Genomic DNA, 13,413 nt, shown 5'->3' with positions numbered 1-13,413 from the left:
TGTACGAGTGGGCACCTGGGGAACGGGTCTGTGTGTATGGATCTGCATACACATAGGGGAAGTCAGGAGGGTTATATCCAACAACTTTGTTAACCATTTTTTAAGTTTTCTGGATGGTTAGACAACTGTTACCTTACTTTTTTCCCTTTTGCTTTTAAATGCAATGAACATGTATTATTTTTTTTAATATGTTTTAAAGAAAAACAGAGCCTAAGAATCAGAATAAGATGCACTTGTTTACAGTGTTTCTTAAGAATGCATTTTCTCTCCCTATTTAAATGTTAAGAAAACTGTGTGATCTTGGTTAGTTTCTAGAAGAACCTAGAGAAATTTGGCTTGAAAAGATTTTCCCCACTGCCAACCCACTTGCCTAGAAAGGTTAACTGAGCCTACACATTTTTTTTCTTTTAACACTTAAAGAATTGTACATCTGTATAGTTGATAACTCCAGGATATGGCTAGTTTTGTAACAGTCCCAGACTAGCAGTTTCTGTTTATCTGTAGTTAATAACTTTGATTTAGAACTGCAGAGGCATCTGGAGGAATGTGGATATTACAGGTTTTTCATTTCCTTTGATCCCTGTATCATTTTATCCTTTTCTTGTTTGCTCCCATTTAGGTTCTATCATAATGAATGGATCCAGTGTGGTGAATACATCACCCAATGTAAAATCCAAAGAGGACCAGGCGTTAAATGGGCACGATGAGAAAGAAAACCCATTTGCAGAGTACATGTGGATGGAGAATGAAGAGGATTTCAACAGGCAGGTAAGGAAGCGGAAGGTCACTGACACGTGTAACTCAACAGCTGTAATAGTTTACTGTCAGTCTGTTCTAAGAGAATGGGTTCATTGGCGTTAGAATAACTTAAAAATACTCAGAAGCCTGGTCTGGACTGACCAAGAAGCAATTTCAACTGGTAAGGGACCAGATTGAAAGTAGCTTGGAGGAGGGTATTGAAATTTTTCTACCACACTGATTAAAAGAGGATCCAGTGGCGTGGTGTTCCAGTGTAGACTTCTGGGAAACAGCAGTTGTGTGCAGACAGGCCAGCGCAAATAGAAACTCGGGGACCAGCAGAATGCAAGTCTGAGATGGAGAAGTGTATCAGGTCGGGGAAGGCTAGACTGCTCCCACAAAGGTCCGGCAGTAATTGTTTGTCTTACATCTCTGTGATATTAACAGCCCAAGGTAAGCATTCGAGGTAGACCAGTGACTCTGGGAGCACTCGGTTCCCCCCGTGATGGGGCTCTGCCACCCCCCGGGACATTTTATCAGCTGAGTAGGTGAAGGATAACAAAGAAAGCAAGAGAGCCAAAGGCAAAGGTGATGCCAAAGTGCTCATATCCCTTCTGGGGACATTACGTGATCAATAGTTACATGGCCATATCCTGCATGGGAGACAGGAAATGTGGGGTTCTTTTTCTTTTTTTCAGGGGAGGGAAGGTAATTAGGTTTATTTGTTTAAATGGCAGTACTGGGGATTGAACCCAGGACCTCGTGCATGCTAGGCAAGCACTCTACCACTGAGCTACACCCTCCCTTACTTGGAAATGTGGTTTTAACTGAACAGCCCGGTGCTCTGGGGAGAAGGAAACAAGTTTAGGGGGCAGCCAGCAGTTCCACCCCCTGTGGCTCCCTGTGTTGTGGCCTGTGTGACTAGTACATAGAACATGCTCCCTGTCACACCCCTGGGTCCAGTAACCATTTTCTTGGACTGTGCCTGTGAACAGCGTTGATTTAATACAGAGTCATTAACGCTCTTGGGGAGAGTTGGGGCAGATCTTGAGCAGTACCGTCAAATCTTGTAGTTTGGAAATATTTTCTAGTTGTTGGTGTTTTAAGTACCTCGAAACTTACTTATTTGAGGTTAAAAAAAAAAAAGTGTGGCTAATTGTAATGTTACTGAAATAGTATGTTTAAGCTCGCTACCAGTGACTTTTCCTTTGAATTCATGAGGTTAAGTGTGTTAGTCAGTTTGAGTGATTATTTTTGCTTGACCAGCCCCCTAGTGGTGGCACCAGTGAGCCGCGACTCTGTCACCAGGCAGCCTGCAGGAAGTGGATGGCCAGATACGAAGCGGGAGGCCTGTTAAAACCACACTTACTCTCCAGAGTAAAGCATACTTTTTACTAAGAGTTAACAGTGTGCAAAGAAATGTAAAGTATCCTAGCTATATATTGCTTTAGTTTAGGGCAACCTCTAAGAAATACGACTTTGTTTCACTATTCACATTATTTCTTCTTGTTTTGAAAGAATACTACGATGACATCATTTTCTGTTGGTATGCCAAAAAGTGTTCTTTACATCTTTCTAAGGTTCTGAAAGTATTTTTCTCCGGAAGGGGCCTCATTCCCAGAAAAGTGGGCCAGAAGCTTAGAGTTGGTTTTGATTTAATCTCAGGTATTCAGGTCGCGGTCTAGTTACATAGTTTCTATACCTTCTTACTTGTAAGATGGGACATTTAAGGAGAATTGCTTCTTAAAAAGATTGAGAAAAGAATTTCAAGCTTTAAAATGATTTTCTCTGAGTGCCATATGAGTGGGAAGTATCTGTGTCATGTATCAGAGATGTCAGAAGATCTGTGAAGACCTGGAATTTCTGTTATTTTGAATCACTATTTCCTCAGTCTTATTTTTGAATGAATTTGGTTGAAAAAAAAAACTAAAAATTTCATTTTCTCTAGCCTGTCATTAGAAGCATTGTAATTCTTAGTCGATCTCATGGAAGATCATTTTTTTAAACATTTTTTATTGATTTATAATCATTTTACAATGTTGTGTCAAATTCCAGTGTAGAGCACAATTTTTCAGTTATACATGAACATATGTATATTCATTGTCACATTTTTTTCTCTGTGAGCTACCACAAGATCTTGTATATAGTTCCCTGTGCTATACAGTATAATCTTGTTTATATATTCTACAATTTTGAAATCCCATCTATCCCATCCCACCCTCCATCCCTTTGGCAACCAAAAGTTTGTATTCTATGTCTGTGAGTCTATTTCTGTTTTGTATTTATGCTTTGTTTTTTTTGTTTTTGTTTTTTGTTTTTGTTTTTGTTTTTGTTTTTTAGATTCCACATATAAGCGATCTCATATGGTATTCTTCTTTCTCTTTCTGGCTTACTTCACTTAGAATGACATTCTCCAGGAGCATCCATGTTGCTGCAAATGGCGTTATGTTGTCGGTTTTTATGGCTGAGTAGTATTCCATTGTATAAGTATACCACATCTTCTTTATCCAGTCATCTGTTGATGGACATTTAGGCTGTTTCCATGTCTTGGCTATTGTAAATAGTGCTGCTATGAACACTGGGGTGCAGGTGTCATCCTGAAGTGGGGTTCCTTCTGGATATAAGCCCAGGAGCGGGATTCCTGGGTCATACAGTAAGTCTATTCCTAGTCTTTTGAGGAATCTCCATACTGTTTTCCATAGTGGCTGCACCAAACTGCATTCCCACAAGAAGTGTAGGAGGGTTCCCCTTTCTCCACAGCCTCTCCAGCATTTGTCATTTGTGGATTTTTGAATGATGGCCATTCTGACTGGTGTGAGGTGATACCTCATTGTAGTTTTGATTTGCATTTCTCTGATAATTAGTGATACTGAACATTTTTTCATGTGCCTATTGATCATTTGTATGTCTTCCTTGGAGAATTGCTTGTTTAGATCTTTTGCCCATTTTTGGATTGGGTTGTTTGGTTGTTTCTTATTAAGTCGTGTGAGCTGCTTATACGTTCTGGAGATCAAGCCTTTGTCGGTTTCATTTGCAAAAATTTTCTCCCATTCTATAGGTTGTCTTTTTGTTTTACTTATGGTTTCCTTTGCTGTGCAGAAGCTTGTAAGTTTCATTAGGTCCCATTTGTTTATTCTTGCTTTTATTTCTTCTAAGAGAAAATTTTTGAGATGTATGTCAGATAATGTTTTGCCTATATTTTCCTGTAGGAGGTTTATTGTATCTTGTCTTATGTTTAAGTCTTTGATCCATTTTGAGTTTATTTTTGTGTACGGTGTAAGGGAGTGTTCTAGCTTTATTGCTTTACATGCTGCTGTCCAGTTTTCCCAACACCATTTGCTGAAGAGACTGTCTTTATTCCATTGTATATTCTTGCCTCCTTTGTCGAAGATTAGTTAACCAAAAGTTTGTGGGTTCATTTGTGGGCTCTCTATTCTGTTCCATTGGTCTCTATGTCTGTTTTTGTACCAATACCATGCTGTCTTGATGACTGTAGCTCTATAGAGTTGTCTGAAGTCTGGGAGAGTTATTCCTCCAGCCTCTTTCTTTCTCTTCAGTACTGCTTTGGCAGTTCTAGGTCTTTGATGGTTCCATATAAATTTTATTATGATTTGTTCTAGTTCTGTGAAATCTGTCCTGGGTAATTTGATAGGGATTGCATTAAATCTGTAGATTGCCTTGGGCAGTGTGGCCATTTTAACAATATTGATTCTTCCAATCCAGGAGCGTGGGATATCTGGAAGATCATTCTTAATTGCAGAGTAATAACCTCTGAAAGAAAGTGGTGGAGAAAAAAGGTGTGAGTCCCACTGGGACAGTAAGTCTGAGCTCTTGCCCTTGCTTGCTAGGTGGAGGAGGAGCTGCAGGAGCAAGAGTTCCTTGACCGCTGCTTCCAGGAGATGCTGGATGAGGAAGACCAAGACTGGTTTATTCCATCGCGAGACCTGCCTCAGGCCATGGGCCAGTTGCAGCAACAGTTCAATGGACTGTCGGTCAGTGATGGTCATGATTCTGAAGATATTTTGGTAAGAGCATATGTAGTTCGACGTGTGACATAGCGAAAAGAGTGTGGGATTTGGAGTCACAGGCTCTCCCTTCGGCCCTCCAACCTTGGGCGAGCTCTGGGGCCCTCTGAGCTGCTGTTCCTTCACTCATCACCTGCGTGTTAATAAGAGGGTACATTGAAGATGCACCACTCAGAGCGCTGTGAAAGCGTCATTATTGCAACATCACCAGCTTTCATTTTCTCCAGTGGGCTTCTCAAAGCAGAACTGGGATTAAGGATAAAAATTTGAGCGTGGAAGAGGTTTGGTTTCAGATTATCATCTGCTGCTGTCCTTTCCTTTTACTAGCCCGCAAATCTGTATTTATAGTTTTGAATGATGCTGTTAGAAAAACTGCCTGTTCATTGTGGAAGGAACATACTCCTAAGAGGCCATTTTTCACATGTAATTAGAAGACCGGATAAATGAATTCCCTGCCTTCCACAGTTACGTAATGTCAGAATTCTGTAAGTGATACCATTCTCAACACAACTCATGTTTTGAATGATTGTGCCCTGCAGTTTGCCAATGTTTTAGATATGGCAACTCTCCCGAGAGTAGATACCAAAGAGAATGCAGCAGAATGGAGAGGAAAAAAAAAAAACCAACTAGGGATTGTGGTAACCAAACTGGCTTGCTGGAGTACTCTGATTTTCATTAAGCTAAGGTACTCAATGAATTAAAAAATTATTTTTAGAGTTGCACTTAACAAGCCTCTAACGAAAGCACCATGAAGGGAATAGGAGTCTAAAGCAGGAAGGAGAGAATGAGGTTAGCAGGGCTTAATACGTAGGAGCCACTGAGAGCATCCCAGCAGTGACAGCTGGAGTTGCAGGGAATTTTTTTTTTCCCTCTCCTTAAAGCAGAGAGGAAGGTACTGGTAATACTGGAAGCAGGAAGAAAATAAGTTTGAAAGTGCAGCTTGCCTTGGGATTTATTATCTCTTGGTTCTTATTTCAGAGCAAAAGTAACCTGAATCCGGATGCCAAGGAATTTATTCCAGGAGTGAAGTACTGAGCTGGAAGAAAGCTTTGAGGAGGACTTGTATGTCCCCACATCTGGGGACAGTGCTGCACAAAACGGCAGAGCTGAAGAGAGGGATGGGGTGGGCAAGGGGTGCGCAGCGGGGAAGGGGAACAGTGGTTTAACTTGACACTGTGACTAGAGTTAACCAATGCGCTCAGTCTGACTCTACAAGCCTCTGAGTATTGCTCTTTTGTTCTACTGATTTCATTCAGAGCAATTTCCTATTACTGTTATTAGCTTTTTGACTTAAGGAAATTGCAGTCTTCTTTCCCCTTTCATCAGGAATGTTCTACTGTGTGTGTTGAAGCAAAATAAGCTGACCGAGAAAGCCCAGGTGTTTAATTTAAGAATGCCCTTCTCACCCTGCTGTAAGCTTACTACCAAGGGCGTTGAACACCTGCAGAACTACTTGTTGAGTCTGGGTGGCGAGAGGGATGAGCGGGAGAAGCAGGTGTTGGAACCAGAGAAAGCAGCTCCCCGACCCCGTGGGATTTCCTGCGATGAACTGGGATTGCCATGGCCTGCTGAGCCTGTGCCTCCCTGCCCTGAAACCCATTCAGGAAGGCCCAGGCTTAAAGCGCTGCCTTACTGGTACTTCGGATGGTTAGTGAAGCACCCATTTATGGTAGGTGAACGCTGTAAATCCGAAGGAGAGGACTGGGCCGGTGATTATCACTTGGGTCATTCAGTTGCTGCTGGCCTGCTCTTAAGCCTCTGATTCCAGCTACCATCAGACTCATCACTTACAAGGTAAAAGAGCACGGGGGTGGGTTTGCCACTTCATCCCTCATGTTGTCCGGTCCCCTGTCTCCTTTCCACACCAGCCCTACTTTGTTTTTAAGAAAAGATGTTGTTGCCAAAGGTATAGGAGAGGTGTGCTGTGCTGGTCGTCAGCTTCAGCCTGGAGAAGTCATCTCTGAATCCTGCTAGTTGGAGCTTAAGTTTATTTTGACAGGTTTTTTCCAGCCTCATGATGAGTTGGTCCGCCTGGTATCCTTAGAAAGGTTTATGCACTTGTACAAGTAAATGTATTTTTCAAGACACTAACAAGAAGCTCAGTTTACACGTTGGATGCTTCTCCCCACCTTACAGAATTGTGCAGAATAACTACACAAAAGCCCAGGAGAATGAGCCCCGCCTGACCCTGTGGCCCTGTGACCCACTGGGACAGCTTTAGCAGTTAGAGAGTTTTGCTGTTCCCACACACCGAAGCTTTTTGAGTTTTCCTGGTTGGACGTTCTGGGTACGTTCTTTCCTGCCTACGAGTCACAGGGGTTTTTGGTTGTTAGTACTCGTGAGGAACTAAACCGGGCGCTAGGAGCTGCTTTTGTGTGATAGAGGTGTCAGCAGCAGAGTCAGAGCTGAAAGAACGCATCCAGTCCTGCCCGTCCTCGCAGGGGCCTGAGAAGGACAGCGGCTTCTGTATGGCTGCTGCCGCCGCCGTGTGATCGGCCTGTCAGGAAAAGATGGTGTAACTTGAAACAAAGTCTGTAAATACAGTATGTGGATGTGGGACAGAGGTTGAAAGGAAAAGACTAGGGTTTGGAAAGCTTCAGAATTTGTCCTTTTTCTTATGAGCTCCCTTGTTGACTCTTTGAACGGCCACAGGCTAATGTCGGATTGAAAATATGAACCCACATCATTCCCTCATTCAAGTCTGTAGGATGGTGTCATTTGAAAGATGCCCTCCTTGTGAGGTCACAGGTCACAGGGAAGTAGCTTAGGGAGGGAGCTGGTATTGCCAGGTGTGCTTATGAATTCCCAAAGCCTCTACATCAAGAGAGTGAAACTCGTAACTCGTTTTCAGGGAGGGCTACAAATAAAGAAACATCTTAATTCCAGGGCAGCTTTCAGCTGGAGTTGTTACCTTTAATAAGGAGAGGGCCTTGGAAGTGCAGGCAGAGGCCTCTCCCTGCGGGGGTGGCTTTTCCTCCTCCCATCTCCATTCACTCGTCCAAGCTCAGAATTCTAAAGGCTGCTGGAAGTGTGTCGGGATTGCAGAAAGAGGCGTTTTCCAGCCGGTGGTGTCTTCCATCACAGACAGCATTGTGCATTCTTGTTGTGTGGCTCCTGGTCTGAGAAGTCCTAGAGGGGTCCAGATTAAGCCGTTCCTTCATCCTGAAGAAGGCTTGCTCTTCCGACACCAGGATAAGCGAAGGTGTGAGGTGCAGTCCGCAGGGCTTGTCTTTCCACCTGCTGTGGGGTTTCGGCTTGGATGTCAGTCTTCAGCCCGGTTTCACAAGGCATGTTTGGTCAGGACGAAGAAAGCTTCCTGCTGGACGAGCAGTGGAGCCTGAGGGCTGGGCTTCCCAGTCCTGTGCAGAACCAGCGTGCTGACTTCAGAATCAGAAAGCAGCTAGCAGTGTGCCCCCCTTTTTAACGCATGGGTTTGTGCTTCCAACGGTTCCTCTTTAAGCCTACTCTTTTCTCCTTCTATTTTACGTTATGAGGTGGGAGCACAGTTGTCACCCAGACCACAGGCTCAGCTACAGTCAGAGTTTGCCAGCTTCTCAGCAGAAAATATGTGCGGGTCTTGTTGGCTCTTCACTCAGAAAGGCTGGGAACCTCTGTCTCAGACTTTTCCTCATCGGATAGGTTCTGGGTGCAAGGCAGGCTAGACACCTGACCCTTTAAGGGTGACTGGTATTGCAAGTGACCCCTTTGATGTTGAGTTTAAGCCACTACAGTTTAAGCTGTTTTTATTGGCAACTAGAAGTTTAAGTACAGAAACCGAATATGTATTTTTAACAATTGCCAATTCTGGCTGGTCCCAGTGTCAGTTTATTAGTGATTGATTTCTTATTTTTGTGTTTACTGCACTCTGAGACTCCAAAATGAAAATTATTTTATCTCTTGGTCTTCCAGAGGGAAAAAAAAAAAAAAAGGAAATGGCCTTTGAACTGTAGCAGAAAGCTTGATGGATGCAGCCTAGGCCTGAGACCTACAGCTGTGGGTCTTTGGACCAGTTTCTGACTGCAGCAGTTGACTTTTGGGGATCATACAAAGTCATACCCAAAAAGATCATTAGGAAAAGGCTGAACCTTACCAACACCTCTAGTTCCCAAAGCCAGAACAGCCAGCGTCTCTTTAATTAGGGTTCTAATGCTAAGGGTGGCTTTAAAAATGTTTTTAGTGAAACAATCACCATTTTTCAAGTTGTGCATTGCTATAATGTCAAAATTTTGTCTTGATTTTTGAAGAGGTTGGGAAGTAAGGATGTCAGTCAAACCCTGTGACCTCAGAGTAGAAATTAATATAACGTCAGAGAGGAAAGTTGTGTGAAGAAGTAGCCAAAGGAAACAGCTTGACTGAATCTTGTTGTGTTCGTGCCGCTGCAAAACCCATGTCTGTATAAACATCAGGAGCCCAGGAGCCAACACCGCTGAGACTGGGGGTAGCAAGTGTTCTTTGATAAACATCCTGGCATCACAGGTTAATAATGTTGCTTAGTTTTGGTGATGTTGGGGGGTGGGCTCAGGCAGAGGCCTGACAGATTTGACCAAGGTTTGGAGGTGTGCGCCTGGAAGACTGCACAGCCACTGTCCTCCAGGATAATTGCAGATCTCTTTAGTTTGGGAAGCGGGTGGAGAGAACAGAAGGATTGACCTGGATCTGGTCGGGACCCAGAGCTATCAGGAAACTTGATTTCCTCCTGCCTCTGCCCACAGTTCCCCACGTGAGTCATTTCCCCCCTCATTGCCCACAGAGACCATTAGTCCTTCTGGTCCCTGTGTGGTACACAGAGTACTTTTCTGCAGCCACTGCTCTGCTGCCTTGTGAATTTCATCCGTAGGCTTGGTTAGTTACAATTTTGAAAGGGCTTTTTTTTGCCCCTTTGTTTTTAATTTTGTTTTTGTTTCTCCCATCTTAAAGCTGCAATTAGTGACAAAGGACAGGGGAATAGGAGGCTGACCCAAGGAAACACTCAACTGCCCTGCTGGCTACTTGGCCTCCTGCCTCATTGCCCAGCACCTTCTGCTGTCCTCAGTCTAGACTTCGGGGGTGGGGGTGGGGGGTCATACAAATAGGACAGCTGAGTACACTGATCTCTACAGGATGCTGCCAAGAGACTCACCACCCTGTCCCCGGGGGGACAGAAGAGAAATCGACAAAGGGACAGATGCATCATCTTTATTCTGAAAGAAAAAGCCCCCTTAGATTTTGTTACTAGGAGTCATTTGTGAGGTCTGCCGACCTTTCCTCCCCAATCCTACCTTCTGACTGGCTACTTTTAATATTGTAACTAATGAAGAACACTCTAAGCTGTGTACTATGAGTTAGTACAGCGTTTTCACTCTAACTCAACACTGATAATACTGTCCTGTTGGTTGGGAGCCTGCAGAAGTGTTTAATACTTGATGGATCATTTGGGAGGCAAGGACTTTATTATTTTTTTTAAACAACTTTATTGAGGCATGTTTTACATATCATAAAATTCACCCATTTCAAGTGTACAATTCACTGATTTTAGTAACTTTCTTGAGTGGTGCAGCTATACAGTTCTCAGTTTTAGAACATTTTTATCTCCCTCAATAAGATCCTTCATGCCTATTTACATGATAATACCTGTTCCTAGCTCTAGGCAACCACTAATCTCTGTAAATTTGCCTTTTCTGGGCATCACCTCAATGGAAACATACAAAATATAGTCTCTTGGATCTGGCTTTTGTCACTGAGTGTATTTTCGAGGTTCACCCATGACATAAAGCTTGTATTAGTAGTCTGTTCCTTTTTTATTGCTGAATAATATTCCATTGGTGGATATTACCAGTTTGTCAGCAGAGAGTCTTTTAAACTTGGATTTCAACCTCTTGTGGTCTAAATGGAACCCTCAGAACACAGGACTCACGGGGAAGCGGCTGTGCATGTCAGAGGAACGGCTTATCAGAACCAGCTTTGTCATCAGAATCTCCACCTGAAGCTTCTGAGGCCTGAACTGCTGCAGAAATTTTTATAATAATTTTGCAACTTCTTTTTTATATGAAACTCCTGTGCCGTCTACACGTCAGGGCTTCCGAAGCATCTGACAGTTTAATAAGTACAAGCATGTGTTTGAGCGGACAAGAAAGTGAAACCATCAGTACTGTGTTGGATATTTTTTCCTCCCCGACTGGATGGGGGAATCTCTGAACTTTCTCAATGCAGTGCCTTCTCCGTTACAAAGCTGAACCTGTATTAAAGATCGTGCTGCCTTTGTTGGACCGATTTGGAAGGAAAGAGGGCAGCCAGCAGAGAAGGTCAAGAGGAGAAGGGGAGTGGACTTTGTGGTACAAGGGGTCCCCAGAGGGTTTGTGTATGGCCCACGCATCTGCCAGCGTGGAGAGTAAAGTGCGGCCGGTGCCTGCAGCTGAGCACGTCCAGCGGGCCCGGGGCGGGGCTTTGGACCTTTATCCCTGTTTCTCAAGTTTTTAAAAGCTCTTTCTGTTCCTTTTTTTTTCTTTTCCTAAGTAAACATTACATGGTAGTTATTAATACTTCTTTGGGGGAGGGACAGGGCTTTAAAACTGAAGAAAATGATTTTCATAAAAATATCAAAAATGGAAAAAAGTTACTTTTTAAAAAATTTGCTACACAAACCAAATGGCAGCTGTTGAAAGTCTCATTAAAATGAGAATAAAATACATTTGCTGGCAGTGGTACCCTTTTTCCTACAGTTGGGTCCTTCTATTACAGCGGGTGTATGGTGTGTGTTTGGTTTGGTTTTTGTCTCAATGTAGATCAGTTTTAGTTGTGTAATTCTCCATTGTAAATAGTGTTACAAAGTAGTAAAAGCATTGTCTTGGAAGTCACAGGCCTGATTGAATCCCACCTCCACTACTTTGTGCCTTTGGCCTGAACCTGTTTATTTGTGATGGTGTAACACCTTCCTCCTGGGGTTATTGTGAAAATTAGGCTGAATTTAATTTCAGACTCCTGGGTCGCATATAATAGACACTCAATCCATGGTAGTAACTGTGGCAATAATGTGTGTAGCGTTGAACAGAGGTGGTAACAGGAAATCCTTGGGCTTGAAGGGAAATTGGGTAGCTGTCATTTTCCTATTGCTGGGCAAAACTGACTCGTCTAGAAAACAAAGGGGTTCTATATCTGCCTTTCAACCACTCAACACGTCTGAGCACCTGCTAGGTACCAAGCACTGTCCTAGGGGCCAGGGCTGCAGGGGTTAACAAGCAGACATCATCCGTGCTCGGCTTTATTATATGTTAAAAAGATCACAGGACTAGACCGTAGCCCATGGGTTTTGCTTTGAGTGCTGTCTTTTCTTTGCCTTTTTCCTACAATCAGGTTTTAAAAAATTCTGAGCTCACTTGCCTGTTTACAGCTATAGTTCTATTTATACAGGGCCTGGATTGGTCACAGCCTTGAAGTGAATGGGGTATTCATTCATTTAAAATTGTCATTAAACTTAAGTATAATATACTACAGAAAAGTGCAGATACTGTAAACTGTGCAGTTCCTTAAATTTTCAACCACTTTCTGTTGGTGTAAGGTGTAAGGGTACACTCATTTTTCATCCTTAGATTAAAAATTCTTAGAGCACTCATCACAGCTAGAAGACATGCAGTGAATGTTTGCTGAATGGTACAGACGAGGCTGTGCCGTCCACGAGATCACACAGGTAGATTAAGGCAGCGCTGGCCTCTTCAAGTCCTGTTCTTGCTCCAAGCTCTCCTGCCTTGTCCAAAGGCTGTTAAAGCTCAGATATGAATCATATATCCAGCGCCTTGGCATTACGGCATCCTTTTCATTGTTCCTGGTATCTTATAGGGAAGGAGGTTATACATTTTAAATTAAAGGGAGAGAATCTCATCAAACATCGCTTTATGCATTGCAACCTCCGTGTAATGGAGCCTGACTAGTTGGAGAAAAAGCCAACTCATCACATCTCCTTTGGTCATGGGAACTGGGAACACATCTGACCTTGTGCACGTTAATACCGCCTTCGTTTTTCCAACTAACGTTTAGTCAACACTTACATGTTGGCATTAAAAATCCGTCATGATGTGCTCCTTGCTGTGCTCTAAACCTCCTGTCCAACTGGAACAGCAGAGGCTAGGCAATGGTAAGGAAGTGATGGTTGTATCCTGAAGAACAGATGTCTCTTATTTATAAACTCATACAGTTTTAGATTCTAAATCCAAACTACTGCTTGATCCTGGTCTTGAGGCCACTCATTAGTAAAGTGTTCTTAGGACTGTCAGATCCTGTCGAGGCCCCTCTGCTGGGTCCCTGTTCTTTGCAAGCTATTCACCATATGATGTACTGGGGATTCACTGATAGCTGGCCCCCAGCTGTTGGGACCACACCTAGATGTGAAGAGGGCTGACTGTCCCCCAGGAAGGGACATGGCTTGAGTTCTTATTGCTGTGTTGAGCTAGAGCTGACGGGATGAGAGCCACCACCGTCCTGTTGTACACAGTGAAAGAACAGTGTCATTTGACTTGGGAAACGGGTATTCAAGAGCTGAATCAGAACTCCAAAGTTACCGGGGAGAGCTCCCCCAAGTGCAGATCGTGGACCTCTGCAGCAGAAATGACCCAAGGTTATTTAGCAAAAATGACAATTTCCCATCTCATCTCATCCTTGATCTACTGAATCAGACACC

General features: G+C 43.3%; 1 protein-coding gene across 2 annotated transcripts in view; it reads left to right on the top strand.

Moving 5' to 3' along the window:
- PAIP2B (poly(A) binding protein interacting protein 2B) overlaps nucleotides 1-11,430 on the top strand; it is a 36,275-nt gene extending 24,845 nt beyond the window's left edge. The window contains exons 2-4 of one of the 2 annotated variants that reach the window (XM_074341287.1): nucleotides 620-768; nucleotides 4,587-4,730; nucleotides 5,742-11,430. In XM_074341287.1, coding sequence (XP_074197388.1) covers nucleotides 631-768; nucleotides 4,587-4,730; nucleotides 5,742-5,798 — 339 coding nt within the window. In that variant the 5' untranslated portion in view covers nucleotides 620-630 and the 3' untranslated portion in view covers nucleotides 5,799-11,430. Of the gene's footprint in view, nucleotides 1-619; nucleotides 769-4,586; nucleotides 4,764-5,741 lie in introns of both variants that reach the window. The other variant, XM_010963714.3, reaches the window with a different exon arrangement.
- Nucleotides 11,431-13,413: the final 1,983 nt, after the last annotated feature.

This window comes from Camelus bactrianus, chromosome 15 (genome assembly GCF_048773025.1).
Source record: "Camelus bactrianus isolate YW-2024 breed Bactrian camel chromosome 15, ASM4877302v1, whole genome shotgun sequence".
Classification (NCBI taxonomy): domain Eukaryota; kingdom Metazoa; phylum Chordata; class Mammalia; order Artiodactyla; family Camelidae; genus Camelus; species Camelus bactrianus.
The sequence above is the reverse complement of the archived record's forward strand: the minus strand, read 5'-3'. Positions and strand labels throughout refer to the sequence as shown.